Genomic DNA, 13,961 nt, shown 5'->3' with positions numbered 1-13,961 from the left:
AAGGTCATAACTCAAGATTTAATATTTCAACATGAAAAGAAATCCAAGCCATTCGACTTATTTGGGCTTTTGAAACAAATGCAAATGTCTCTGTTTAAAAATTGCTTTCAAATGAGAAAAAACAAATCAATATATATTAATATATCACCCAAAATAAAAAAACATAACACACTCTTCATTGTAGAGCATGCTGCTCATTCAGAATAAAGACAGGACAAAGAAAGTAGAATTACATTTCATGATGTAATAAAAACATTAAAATCTGTGATCATTAAGTGCACCATCGTACAGGAGTAGCGTGCTCAGAGTGGAAATGTTCTATACCTACCAGCATCCACCTTTATTAAAGCAAACAAATCTTTAGGACACTACCTGAAACTGAAATCAGGAATCACTGGGCTCCATTCAGCTTGCTTTAAGTTTCAGCCAGGCACATTCCAGCTAGTAGCACCTGTTATGCCTCTTCATGATTGTATTCCAGAGATCTTTTACATTGCTGAACAATTTTTTATATTTGTTTTTTTTTTTTAGAAAAAGACTGGCTTTTTTTTTTTGCAATCCTTGCAATGCTTTATCCTACACAGATCCTGCAAGTAAATAAACTCTGTTCTGAGCAGCACAAGTTGGGGCTTTTATCAGAAATCTGAGAGCTGGACTTACGTTGGCAGTAGGTACAGTACAACAACTGGATGTATTCAACAGTTCCTCAAAAAGGTCTGAAAGGAAGATTTCCCTAAAGACTGTTTAAAAAAACCAAACCAAACCCAAAGCACTTCACCCAAGATCTGTTCAATCCTTCTACCCAAGTTCAGAGCTTGCCAACTTTTAAGAACGCCAGGAAAAAGGAGGGAATGAGGTGGAGAGAGAGAGAGAATTAAATTATTCCCAATTTGTACCGATGAAAAGCTTCAAGTAAAAGGAAATCCACTTGTTCAAGATCTTGCTACATGCACAGTCCCTCGTCAGCTGAGAGCCACAGTAGTTAGCAATTGGGTGTAACAGCAGATTCATCATTCATAAAAAACACTGGCACCGTTCCTTCATCCTCAAGAACTTGCATCCACGGTTCTCTGTCCCGAAGCTTCTTAAAAAATGTCTATGGTTCTGCACATTTCATACCAAACTGGAGGAAAATGGTAAACATGTCTTCTGTCAATGCAATCCCAGTGAGCCAAGCTTCTCCCCCCAACCAGGAGCTGGGTGTCATTTCCGAGTCTGGCCCTTCTTTGGCACCGCGGGTCGCTTGGCCTGCCACAAGTGGTTGTGGATGGTGAGGGCGTCCACGCTCACAGACATGGTTTTGGCTGGGATCACGTTAAACTGTTTTCTGTCCGAGCTGTACTTATAGAGTTTGTCAATCATTTTCTTGGTGATGCTCTTTGGCCCTGTCCCAGTGAGTTTGTAGATCTCCTCCGTGTCGGGGTAGTAGCAGTAAAGTGCTCGGAACTGGCAGCCGGCGTCGCGGAACAGGATGATGTAGTGGTTGGCATCACATTTCTCCAGCTCCTGCAGCAAAAACAACCAGGTACAGGGGCTGCTCACTGGCACAGCCATGCCAAGCTTTAACCTGAATAATTGCTCCTCTTACCATAATTTTCCAGTCCTTTTATAAACCTAAAAGCAGAACTCGAAATAAAGAGTTCTGAGTAAATACGGGCTGCTCACTGGCACAACCATGCCAAGCTTTAAGCTCAATAATTGCTCCTCTTACCATAATTTTCCAGTCCTTTTATAAACCTAAAAGCAGAACTTGAAATAAAGAGTTCTGAGTAAATACAGAGTAAATACGAGCTGCTCACTGGGACAACCATGCCAAGCTTTAAGCTGAATAATTGTTAATCCTAACATAATTTTCCAGTCCTTTTATAAACCTAAAGGCAGAACTCTAAATACAGAGTTCCGAGTAAATACAGAGTAAATGCAGAATCATGATTTCCATGTAGAAAGCAAAAAATGCTCTCTCCAGCCACATTCTAGGAAATGGAATTCACACTGCACAGCAGTGGGGTTATGAATTCAGCATTACAGACCCATGTGATTGAGAGTGCATTGATAATTTTAATATTTACCTCTAATATTGAGTTCTTATGTGGTTCGTTCACTTTTCCAGCGAGACAGCAGTGAGATATAGCATTGTGAATAATGGGTTTGTTGGATTTGCTGCTGGGTTCCTTAAATAATTTTGGACCTAAGGAAGATAAATAGGTCAAAATTATCTGCCTGATATTTCTGAAAGCTAAGATTTTCATTCAAAGTAAAAAAAAGAAAAAACCCTCATTATTTTTCTAGAATGACTTACTTTTAGAGATATTAAACAGAACAAAATACACTTGACAACTTCTCAGAAATAACATGAAACACACCACAGGTTTTCTTGACCTGGTATTCATAATAAATGAATAAAACAAACTAAAGAAAAGCAACTAAACTAAAACAAAGCAGGCACCTGTGTATTCTGCCACTGAGGCAATAGAAGATGCTGTGGAAGCATTCTCCCAGTCTCTCTCTGTGTTTCTGCTGGGATTTCTGCTCAGAATGGGTAAGGACTCCATTGATTCAACTCTGGGAGGGAAACAAATAAAAAATTATATGCTCTGTAATCTCACATAAACGCTGCTGTTCCTGAATGGAACAGAATATTTTCCCTTTTACTCCCCAGAACAGTCAGATTCCCCTTGCTAGGAATCAAAGCTAAACTCTGACTCCTCTGGGAGAAAATAAAACAAAATTCTAAGTTTGCACAGAACACTGCAGTTGCAGCCACGTACACCAGAAGAATTCAGCAATGCTGATTGTGCTCCTCTGCCAGCGAGGTGAAGCAAACAGCACTGAAGCCCCAATGTGTTTCATGCCCCAGCACAGAGAAACCCCAGAGAAGCTGGCTGTACCTCTGAGAGGGAGTGCCACCAGAGTGAACACTTTCAGGCTCAGTTGTTGCTGCTGAGGCCAAAGACAGACTGGAACCAGACTGAGCACTGCTCAAATTATCAGCTGCAAAACAGGAGAGAAAATGTCAAACACGTTTGGTGACAGCACATTTGAAACTCAGGGAGGGCAAACAAATCCAATCCTTACGTGTGGAAGAACACTTGGTGCCGGAATCACTGTAAGACTCCTCACGATGGACTGACTTTGGCCTGGGTTTTTTGGGCTTGGATTTGGGCTTCCCAAGCCCTTGCTCCTCCAAAATTTGCTGCTGTTTTTTCCTCAGATATTCCTGCTTGATGAGCTCTCGCCGAGCCTTCTCCTCCTCTTTCCGTATCCGGTCCTCCTCAGCTTTGCGGCTGCCACGGAAAAACAAGGACAGTGAATTCAGCATGGAGCAACCTCCTGACCTTGAAACACAGAGAAATTCTTTGCTGGGCATCATTACCGAGCCTCGTCCCTTTTCTGCTCCACCTCGGCCTCCAGCTGCTGCTTCCGCAGCCGCGCCTCCTCGGCCTTGCGCTGCTGCTTCAGCAGGAACGCCGCCCGCTTCTTGGCCAGCTCATCCTCGGCCTTCTGTTCGTCCTGAAAAACCCAAAGGCATGGAAAATCTAAGCAATAGTGGACAGTATATTAAGCTGGACATTACAAGATTGCTGATGATTCCAGGAAAATTTGAAGAAAAACTATAATTTTAGGAAATCTTTACATTTTCAGAATGGAGCGTAAATCAAAACCTCTTATTGTTCAAGAAAATATTAAGAGAGAGTTTTAGTGTTCCCTTAAGTTTGTGAGGAGAAAAAGGGGCTCATCTTACTCTGACTTGTTTTTAAATATCTTTAATTATCACAAAACCTTCTAGACCTCCTAAGTACAATGCAGCTATGATGTGGGCCAGGATGCACACCACAAATAATCTCAGTGAATGACATCAATCCAAATTAATCACACTGCAAAGACCCCAAAAGTTAAATTCCCTGAGACTGAGACTAGTTTGACTTTCTTGAAAGAAATTAAAAGAGAAAGTATCATGTCAGCATGTTTGTGGTACTGAGAATAATCATTGCTAAACACAAATTAGGACAGTAAATGTTTTGAGAGCAGATCTCTCTCTTTCCAGAAGAAATTGTTTTCCACTGCAGCTTTTTTATATCCAAATATTGCAACCAATGAGGGCTGTACCCCATCAGGAGCCTGGCAAACACCAGTTGTAATGCTGGGTGAGTGTGTAACAGGAACCAAAGAGAGAAAGGTAACACATTTACCTTGAAGAAAAAACCTACACCAGACTTCTGATCACCTTCACTAATCATATCCGTGGAGCTATCCTGGTTTTCAAGCTCTCCTTCATCTGGAGCTTTTAAGTCAGACAAATCTACTTCAATGAGATTGGCCTTGCTTCTCAGGGGCTCATCCACTGGGACATTTTCTTTTCCTGAGCCATCAGAAGAATTCAACCCTGTTTCCTTGAAGCTGTTATTCACCTCTTTGCCCATTTCAGACAGAATATTTGCATCTTTGGAGGTGGAGAGAACAAGTGCTCTTTGATTGCTCTCATCATGGAGTCTATAGGTATCAAAGAAACATTTCTCTTGGGAACCACTCCCGTGGTCAGGGCTGCTTTCCAGTCCCACTTCCGTGGGTGTCTTTGCCAAGCTGTTGGGTGGGAAAGGTCTCAAATGTGGAAGGTTTTCTAGGCTGGGAGTTGGGGTTTTAACTCGTGCTGAATTCTGCTGCCTGTCCTTGGGGACTTTCAGCTCCGAGGGCCTTCCTGGCCGGGGAGTCCTGCCCTGGCCGAGGCGCGGCGGCTTCCGCAGGCTGCTCATTCCAGTCGGAGACAGGGGCTCAACAAAATGAATTGAAGGCTTCACCTTTTGGTCCTGAGAGTTACTTCTGCTTCCTGGGGATGGCACTGTTGGAGATTTCATGAGCAGCTCCTGCTGCTGGGATATCTTTAGGATGGCCTGCTGCAGGGTGCTGATTGTTTCATTCAGCTTCTCGATAGAAAGATCACATTCATTTATATCTGCTTCGGTCACGTTGTCTTCTAGGAGGGCAACAGAAATAATATTACTTTTTTCCAGATCGTGTAGAGCAGCAGGGTCTTTTGCTTTGTGTTGCTCAGCAAAAGCCAGGCTTTCCTGCATTTTTTTTGCTACTTCTTGAGAATCATTGAGCATTTCTTCTCTCTCCTCGTCTTTCACAAGATACTCCTCAGATTTGGAACCCAAAGAAACTTCATCTAAATCTTCCCCATTGTGCCGGGAAAATTCCTTTCCAAAATGTTCTGGTTTAACAGGTTGTGGACCATCAGGAGACTTCCCTTTTTTAACAACATGCAGGAAAGCTGCCTTGCCCAATTTTAGTCTCTGCCTTGCTGATAAGGCTTCCATCTTCTTCTTCTGAGCCTCTATGGCCCTGCGCTTCTCTTCCAGCTGCATGTGGAGCTGCACCAGCTCCGAAGCTAAAAGATTCACATTGTCCTTGTTCTGCCTGCTGGGGCTCTGCTCTCGCTTCTGTTTCCACGTGGTCAGTGGTGCTGGGCAGCTTTCTGACCCATCTGGGGTGGTTTTTTGGGAGCTACTGGTGCTGGACTTGGTCTCGTAGCTGTTGAGCCTCTGCAGCTTCCTCTCAGCAAAGCTGGTCATGCGGACACTGCCGCTGGCCATGGACACGCTGCTCACCTGGGAGATGGTGCTCAGGCAGGGGCTGGAGCGCCCGCTGGCATCGTCCTTGTCCTCGTGCTCCTTCACCTTCATGTCCTCCTGCAGCTTGGCAGACTCCTCCTCACCAATGTACTTAGTGACTATGGGATGGTTGTCGATGGCCACCAAATCCTGGTCAGCATCTTCCATGTCCAAGAGATCTGGCTCTGAGTCGTGTCTCACCATGGTCCAGGTTGTATCCTGAACGTGCAGGCTGAGACCCTTCCCATAACTCACATTGACTTTGCTTGTTACCTCATCATCAGCTTTAGCAGCATGAAGAAAGAATCCTCCAGCGGATAGCTCCTGAGAGGAAGGATCTAAACTGCTACTGGCCAAAGGTCTGGAAGCTTCTATACCTGCTTCCCCCAGGGCCATTGCATCTGCAGAACTGGCATCTGCAACTGGAGTGAAATCAGAGCTAGAAATGGGAGTAAAAGTCCTATTGAGGTCATGCTCACCATGACTGCTCGCGGCTTTCTTGCGGATCAAAGACAAGTGTCCTTCATTTAACCTCTTGGTTACAAAACTCCTCTGTTTCCCCTCCCCACACTCATCCTCTTTATTGATGACCTGTTTTTCCTTGGCTGGCTTCAGGACTGCAGGCATTAAAGGCTCCAGGTAAAAGCTCTCAGCTTTGCTGTCTGCAGGGTCACTGTTTGTTTTTGGAGACCACGCTGTGGCCACTATGCTGGGCACCCTGGCTGCTGCATTCTGCACCTCAGGGTCACCACGGTTTGGCCTTTCTTCAGATCTGATGATTGCAATGAGCTCTTCATCTTCATCCTCCATTTCTACATTGTTCAGCAAACTCTTCCCATTAGCTTTCACTGATGGAGGGTGGGGCTGATTTTTGGGGGTTACATTGACAATGTTGGAAGCAAGACTGTCCTTGCTGATGGACCTGGCCAGGCTAATGCTGTCACCAGAGCCAGGGTCCACATCAGTACTGGCAGAATGATGAAGAGCAAATGGTGTTGGCTGAGACAGAGGCCTAGAAAACATAAGAAGAATCTACTGACACTCAAGCACGACAAGGTACATATTGTCGAAATAAAGACCATGATGCAGAGAGCTAAAATAGTTGCTTTATTTTTAAAATGCATCCTGTACCACGAGTGACCAGCAATACCAAGCAGCAACTTCAGACACTTCCATTTTCAAGAGCACTTGCTGAAAATCACGGCTAACGAATTTTCAATTGCAAATCTAAAATCAGTCAGCTCTGAAAGTGCACATAAGGAGAAAACAAAATTAAGTGACTGTCAGTGCAGTTCTAGAGCAGTGATACCACATTACCACAATCAAATTGTCCCAGTATCATTTCCTCAAGCAATGCTGTAATAAATAATTACCTGGGTTTCTTCTCTGGCCATGCCAGCACTGCCCCTCGTGGCTGCCCATCAACGCGGGTCAGAGAATTCGAGCGGTGCCGATGGCCTGAAAGGGTTTTTAATTGGTAATAGTTTAGAAATGGTCTTTAAACCAGCACTTCTGCCTCATTTAATAGCCAACAGAAACAGTCAACTCCTTCCCCAACAGATGGCAGCAGAAAACAGATTTGCTGCAGCTGCCGCCAGACAGACAGAGAAAATAGCCAGAAAATTAAAACCCACTATGTTTCCCAAAAGATCTTTAAGATTTACTGTAACTCAGTGTGCTCACCCACTTGTGTTACAGCAGATTAATTCAATTCTGAATCATTTACAGAAATTAACTTATATTTTAATTAATTATTTTATTGACATTGACAGTCATTGCTTTTTGAAAGGCGAATTCAAGGCAGACTTACCAGGGCTGTCTTCTCCCTGTAAAGATTTTTGTTGCTTTTGCCTCAAAGGCAGCAGTGGATGGGAAGGGCTGAAGGCAGGGCTTGCTCCTTTGCCACTAATTCAGAAAGGTAAAAATTCAGACTTACTACAAAGAATTTTTTTTCTATAATCAGAAAAAATATCAAATTACAAAGTCACATTGGTAAATTACCCTCGTCCTCTTTAAAACATAGCACCAGGGATTTTTTAGAAGTTCCTTAACAAGAAGTTTTTCACATGTAACAACACAAAAGTGAACTTATTACCTAAATTAAACTAAGTTTCTAAATGCAGTAGATTTAAGACAATGCTTATGTAAATAGTAAATTCAAGATAAAGTAAAAGCTGAAGTAACTTAGAGGTCACCATTAAATTTATGCCAGATAAAAATCCTTTTCATCAACCACATCAGATCATGCTGAAGTTTGTTTTCACAGAACCCCAGAATGGTTTGGGTTGGAAGGGACCTTAAAGACCATCCAGTTCCATGGACACCTTGCACAAGAGCAGCTTGCTCAAAGTCCCTGGGCAGCTCTGGAGCCCCTTTGGGCACTCTAAGCTCACCCAGTCTGTGTCAAAATAACAACACTCAGCAGCACAAACCCCCAGGTTACCCAAAGAGAGGCACAAAGAGAAGGTGGAACAAGATGAAGACACACTCACAGGTAGTCAGGCTCCTCGGGGTGCAGGTAGTACCTGCTGCAGGCCTCAGGGGCTGCCTGGGCTGGGGGCTGCAGCTCTGCAGGGCTGGGGCTGGCAGGGCTGGCCAGGAAGCTGCGCTTGGTGGCGTTGGAGATGGGCACAGGGGGGCGGCTGCTCTTCTGCTGCATCACTGCCTTTGCTGGGCACAAAGGGACAGCATCAGCACAGGGTAGAAGGGAAATGTCTACACTGCAACCTCAAGTACTGGTCTTTATTTAAAATATCAGTATTCTGGTGAGCGTAATGAAAGTTACAAATTAATAATTAATTAGTGGGTTTGAGGGGGGGAAATTATATGCTCAAAAATTATCCATCCAAAAAATTAGAATTCAAGTGGATCTAGGACTAATTTCCTTCTACTTTATTGCTTTTCAAAGACCCCCAGCAAGAATAAACCTTGGGGAGAAATAAACCTTCTAAGGAAACAACACTAGGCAACAGTTTCACTGCAATGTAAGTATTTCTAAATAACATGCTATCAGTTACCTGTGATTACAAACTTACCATCCTTTATTTCCTGGATATCTCTTGGCTGTACAAAGTCTGGTTTGACATTCTCAAACCACCAGAAGAGTTCTGCAATGAACACCATGACATTAGGCTGAAACAGAAAAAAAAGGAGAATTACAGCTCACATTAACACAACACTCCTGATTTACCCACATTTTATTGCAAAATCCATCTTTTGTTATGTTTCTTACCTTTAAAACCAAAGGAGCATACAACATGTCCTCCAAGGTGAGGTAAAAGCATTTGTTTAGGTACTCATTTGAGAATTCTCTCAAGAGCTGAATGTTATAGAGGCTGTCTGCAATTGATGTCACCTCCTTCAAACAGATATCTGGGAAGAGGAAAGGGCTGAGTAAGTTCTGGAACTTTCCCAAGGGATCACCCCTCCATCCCCAGCTCACAGAAACACCAAATGCAGGAATTCACAGACTCTACAGCAGCACTGGATATTTACTGGCTGCCAGTGACATTTCTCTACCTGCTCAGGGCCAGAGGGACAGGAAAAGGAGGAAGAAAACCACAGAGAACAGTATCAGTTCTGCATTCAGTTTTGAATCCACAGGGGATTCTGTCTAGCACAGCCACAGAAAAGGTAAACAGGCTACAGAGAACACACATAATGACAAAATACAAAAGCAATTAAAACCAGACATCTTGATTTGCATATAATAAAGGGTTACTCCTAGGATTCACAGTGCTGGTTCCTTCTGAAAACACTCAGGAGCTCTGCAAGGTACAACATATCTGAGAATTTAAAAACCAATACAAAATGTGGATTTGCAGAAGTTAATGCAATAAGGACATTGATTTATTAAGAAAAACATTTTCTGGGGAAGAGAACTCAAGTTTTGCAATGCTCAAGAGTGACAGTTTCTGCAGATTGAGAGAAACTATTTCATAATCTAGATTTTAAAGTGCCAAGTTATGCCAAGAAAAAAAAGAGAATTAATCAGCTAACACTGGTGGACAGGTACTTCATTTTTATGGCATTGAAACCAAGCTCAGTTATTTGAGCAAAGAAAGCCACATAATCTAAAACTGGAAAAGAAAAGATTCTTTTGTGGCTCATAATATACAGAACACAGTCTTCTAAATACAGCAAGGAAAAAAATCAATATCCAAGAGAGATTCTTTTTAAAATGCAGATTCCATATGTGACCTGCCTCCAACCTGCCAGACTCCACTACCCATTAAATGTGCTGCATTTTAAATTTTTTATGTATTTCTAGTTCAGCTTTCAAAGCCTGAAAGCCTTTTATTCCTTTGATTCCCTCAAAACCTTTATTACATACCATCCAGTTTCATTTGCTCTGGACAATAATAGTGAATCACAGCTAGAAGAGCAGCACCATCACTACCATCCTTCATCAGATCTTCCAGCACAGGGAAATAGGGTAACTGCCTGCTGGAGAGGTGGTCCCTCCTGTAACGCACCTACAGAGAGAAACAAGGGTTCACATCATGCTGAAGAGGCTAAAAGACAAAAAAAAAAAAAAAAACAAACCAAAAAAGCAAAGAAAAGGAATCTGTGTTAAGCATTGAAAACTCTTTTCGCTGGATCCTTTCTGCCATTCTGCCCCAAGTCAAACCCAGCTGGCAAAGTTGTGCTTTTCTCCCTGTGGAAGCCAATTCTGAAGGAAATGGTGTTTCCCTTTTAATCCTAGAATGGTTTGGGTTGGAAGGGACCTTAAAGATCCAACCCAGCCCCCTTGCACTAGGGCAGGTTGCTCACCTGCCATTCAGTCTCCTCATGGCCAGGAGCAATCTGTGCTGCTGGATTCCTCACTTCTTTCACACATTTTCATTTATTATAATCAATTTAACTCAAAACCCTTCCCCACAGATGCATGAATGCAGCAGATCCAAAGAAAGAGACATGGGGAACTACATGAGAACACTTAAAGCTTGGGAGAAACAAAACACAACAAAAATAATTCTGAGGGGCTGGAGATTTCTCACACCTTACCCACATCCATGGGTCTGCTGCTGTGCCCACAGACAGCAAAGCTCTCTCACAGGGAACCAGAGCATGGCACATCTGTGTGCAACACAGGTGTTGTGCAAAAATAAAAACTTCCTTTTTCAAATAGTCAGAGAGGAGGAGGCCTTGACATCCCCAGCAAAACTCCCCTTGATTTACTAGAGATCCAAATCAAGCTGTGGTGCAAAGCACCCTGCAGCCCTGAGGGAATTTGGAGCAGTCAGCTGAAGAACAAATCTTGGCATTGCTTCTTGCAAGTTTTGCAAGTTGCAGGGCTGCTGTTTCCTGAGCATCCACACACTATGGGAGGCTGTGTCTAAACTGAGCAGCAAAGCAGGTGGGAAAGCAAAAGCAGAATGCACTGCAGGGCCTGGCAGGAACACCTGGCAGTGCTGGGAAAACACCCCTTGGACACTTCAGGGCATTGAACAGAATCTCCTGCCTGCTCTGCAGACACACCAATCACACACTGAGGCACCAGAGGAAAGCTGGGTTTTACCAACATCCTACACTTCCCAAACCAGCTGGGAAAGCTCTACACACACACACACACACACTCCTAGGTGTCAGTTCAGGATGGTACAGGCTGTGAAAAAATCTGTTCAGAGCAATGAAGATCACTTGGAGCAATGAGAACCAGTTTCTTCTCTTTATTTTGCGTATGCTACCCCAAGTTTCCCAAGGAACTCAAAGCTATCTCTGCATGCTAATGTTATTTTTCTTGTCCTTTTCCCAGGTGCAAATTGGGTTTTTCCCCAGCCTGGAGCACTGCACAAAGATGGAATGGGATGGGAATCATACTGTACCACACGAGCATATTCCACTGGCTCCAGCATGCAGTGAGATAGGGCATGCATCAGATCAGGCTTACAGAGAGAAACAGTGAGATATAGGATGGTGATTATTCAAACAAGAAACAAACCAAAGGCATCAGCAACATCCATTATGCACTAGAAATGTGGGTGTTAAGTCTGGTAGAATAAGTGTGCACACCAAGGGAAATTGGTTAGCTTGAAAGGGTCAGCATTTATCCACTTAAAGTAAGCATATTAAAAAAAAAAAACTTCAGAAATTCTTTTTTCAACTTTAATTCCTCCTGTAGTTAAAGTAGATAAAAATATTTCTTTTCCAATAGGCTTAAATGGAATTTAAATCAATGATAGTCACTACCAAGAACTAAAATCTGTAAAGATTCCTTGTTTCTTTTGGCTTTGGTAAAAAACCCCACACATTTATCAAAGAGGGTTTTTATGGATTTAATTCTTTTTTTTTGCTCAGCTGTTATTCTCTTAACACTTCAGTCTTTTACACTGAAAATTTTGAATTCTTCCTTATTTTCTAAGCCAAGAGTTGTGGTTTGTCACCCTCCTGCCCATGCATACAATGAATGACATCTGTATGCAGTAATTGCAAAAACAGTGCTACTGAAATAGAGATTATTGTATTCCAAACAAAAAACACAAAATAAAAAAGCACAGAATTGACAGAACCTGACAACAACTTTGAGACTTCAAAACCTGCCAGTAAACCATTAAAATCCAAGTGGGCTAGAAGTGAGGCAACCTTTGTTTACTCCTTCCTTAATTTCAGATATTTCAAGTTTTGGCTCAAACAAAGGATTAGGAGGCTGCAGTGGGACTGAGCTGCCCGTGGGAGGGCAGAGGGATCACACCTGCCTTTCCCAAGTGCTCTGCCCTTTGGGATTAACAACTGAGACAACAGCTCATCTTCCCAGAGAGAAAATCAGTAACACCAGCTCCTGCAAGGGCAGGAGAAAGGGCAACACAGCTGAGGAAAGCAAAGGAACAAAGGAAAATCTCTGAATTTGAAATAAACCCAGAAAACTCTGACAAAAGAAAGCAGGATTTCTAGAAGCACAATTTTTGTTGGTCTGGGATTTTTTCTTTATATATAGTGGAGTTGATATTCCAATTTCACACTTCAGCAGAAAGAAAAATCAGTGTTTTGTGCCACTGTCTTCCCTGCCACTGTGCCAGCTCCAGGCTCCTTAACTGAGCACACAATCCCAGCAAACTCATCTCCTGCCCCACCTCAGTGAGCAGCAGTGACAGATTCACAGATCTGCAGCAGAGCAGGTGCAGGAGCAGTGTAAGAGCATTATTTAAGCACAAACATCTGAGTATCTTAACTATGGATTCCAAGATTAGGCAGCCCTTTAAGCTGCCCAGCTTTTCTCTCACCTCAGTGCTGTCATCAGTTCCTACTCAAACCCAATAAATGCAATAATTTCAACCTGTAATTTTCTATTTTTTTTTTATTTTTTATTGCTACTCCAGCTCCCTGAGTCCTGAAGGTGGAAGCAATTTGGAGGTGCTGCAAAGGGAGTATGCTGTGTGCTGTACAGTATGCAAAAAGCACGGCATGGAAACAAAGCCTGATGACCCCAAAGCTCACACAGGTGTTTTTCAGAGAGCAGCTGAGAAGCATTGCAATGGAAGCAAACACTCTGAGAAGTTTAAAAAGCCATGGTTTTGTGGATGACAACTGGTGTAAAAGTAGTTCACTTACAGGTACTAATTTCCAATACCATTTGGAAGGAGACTGCTCAGGAAGCAAGGAAAGGAACGTAGGAATAGGAAAGGAACATCAGCAATGCAAGTTAAAAGCAGTAATACTTCAATGCACTTCAGCAACAAACACTTTCATATTTCAGAGGCCTTGCAGCCTAGAAATTTAGATTTAAAGATACTAAATGAGACCCAGTAGCCAATAGTGCCAAATAATTCAAGAGATCCTTTAGACCACAGATCAGTTTGTAAATTAAGCAGCTCTTTTTTGATGAAGGATTATTTTCCATGAAAGACACATAAAAAACCTTCACCACTAACATGAAAATTAAAGTGTGCCTTGTTCATAGGTCACACTTTGAGCCCTTTGCCTGGTAATGCCAATTTGAGGAAAGAATATGTTATCTGTAATTTAAGGTTTTATGAAATCACAAATTGGGAGTTCAGATAGATATTATGTTGGAGCAAGACCTATTTGACATTCTCCAGAAATGAAAGTGTGCTATATTTTGCAATATTAGTGCATTCTAATATAATCTCAAGGGAAAAAGCTGGAAAAAACTACAAACACACACATATAACATTTGAATGCCAAGAGTATCCTTCCTGGACAGAACCTGAGTAAGTCCCTCAATACACACTGGAAAAAGAACATGCAAAAAGAACATGCCCCAAGAGCTTTCAAAATATATAACATATATTTTGTGCTGTGAAAGCTGAGTCATATTTACCCACAGACAGTTGAGACAGGTTATTTTAGTTGAAACAAGTTGTTTTCATCCTACTGAAACTTAAAGGA

General features: G+C 42.5%; 1 protein-coding gene across 4 annotated transcripts in view; it reads right to left on the bottom strand.

Annotated features, from left to right (window-relative positions):
* Positions 1-486: 486 nt before the first annotated feature.
* Positions 487-13,961, bottom strand: part of CAMSAP1 (calmodulin regulated spectrin associated protein 1) — a 33,978-nt gene continuing 20,503 nt past the window's right edge. For 3 of the 4 annotated variants that reach the window (XM_074556491.1, XM_014271436.3, XM_026797024.2), the window contains exons 6-19: positions 13,164-13,196; positions 9,946-10,087; positions 8,845-8,984; positions 8,648-8,744; positions 8,105-8,282; positions 7,423-7,517; positions 6,986-7,070; positions 4,191-6,624; positions 3,374-3,510; positions 3,076-3,284; positions 2,889-2,991; positions 2,447-2,562; positions 2,070-2,188; positions 487-1,506 (exon numbers count right to left, since the gene is read on the bottom strand). In XM_074556491.1, coding sequence (XP_074412592.1) covers positions 1,204-1,506; positions 2,070-2,188; positions 2,447-2,562; positions 2,889-2,991; positions 3,076-3,284; positions 3,374-3,510; positions 4,191-6,624; positions 6,986-7,070; positions 7,423-7,517; positions 8,105-8,282; positions 8,648-8,744; positions 8,845-8,984; positions 9,946-10,087; positions 13,164-13,196 — 4,191 coding nt within the window. In that variant the 3' untranslated portion in view covers positions 487-1,203. The remainder of the gene's footprint in view (positions 1,507-2,069; positions 2,189-2,446; positions 2,563-2,888; positions 2,992-3,075; positions 3,285-3,373; positions 3,511-4,190; positions 6,625-6,985; positions 7,071-7,422; positions 7,518-8,104; positions 8,283-8,647; positions 8,745-8,844; positions 8,985-9,945; positions 10,088-13,163; positions 13,197-13,961) is intronic. The other variant, XM_074556493.1, reaches the window with a different exon arrangement.

The sequence above is a fragment of the Zonotrichia albicollis genome, chromosome 21 (assembly GCF_047830755.1).
Source record: "Zonotrichia albicollis isolate bZonAlb1 chromosome 21, bZonAlb1.hap1, whole genome shotgun sequence".
In the NCBI taxonomy this organism is placed as follows: domain Eukaryota; kingdom Metazoa; phylum Chordata; class Aves; order Passeriformes; family Passerellidae; genus Zonotrichia; species Zonotrichia albicollis.
The sequence above is the reverse complement of the archived record's forward strand: the minus strand, read 5'-3'. Positions and strand labels throughout refer to the sequence as shown.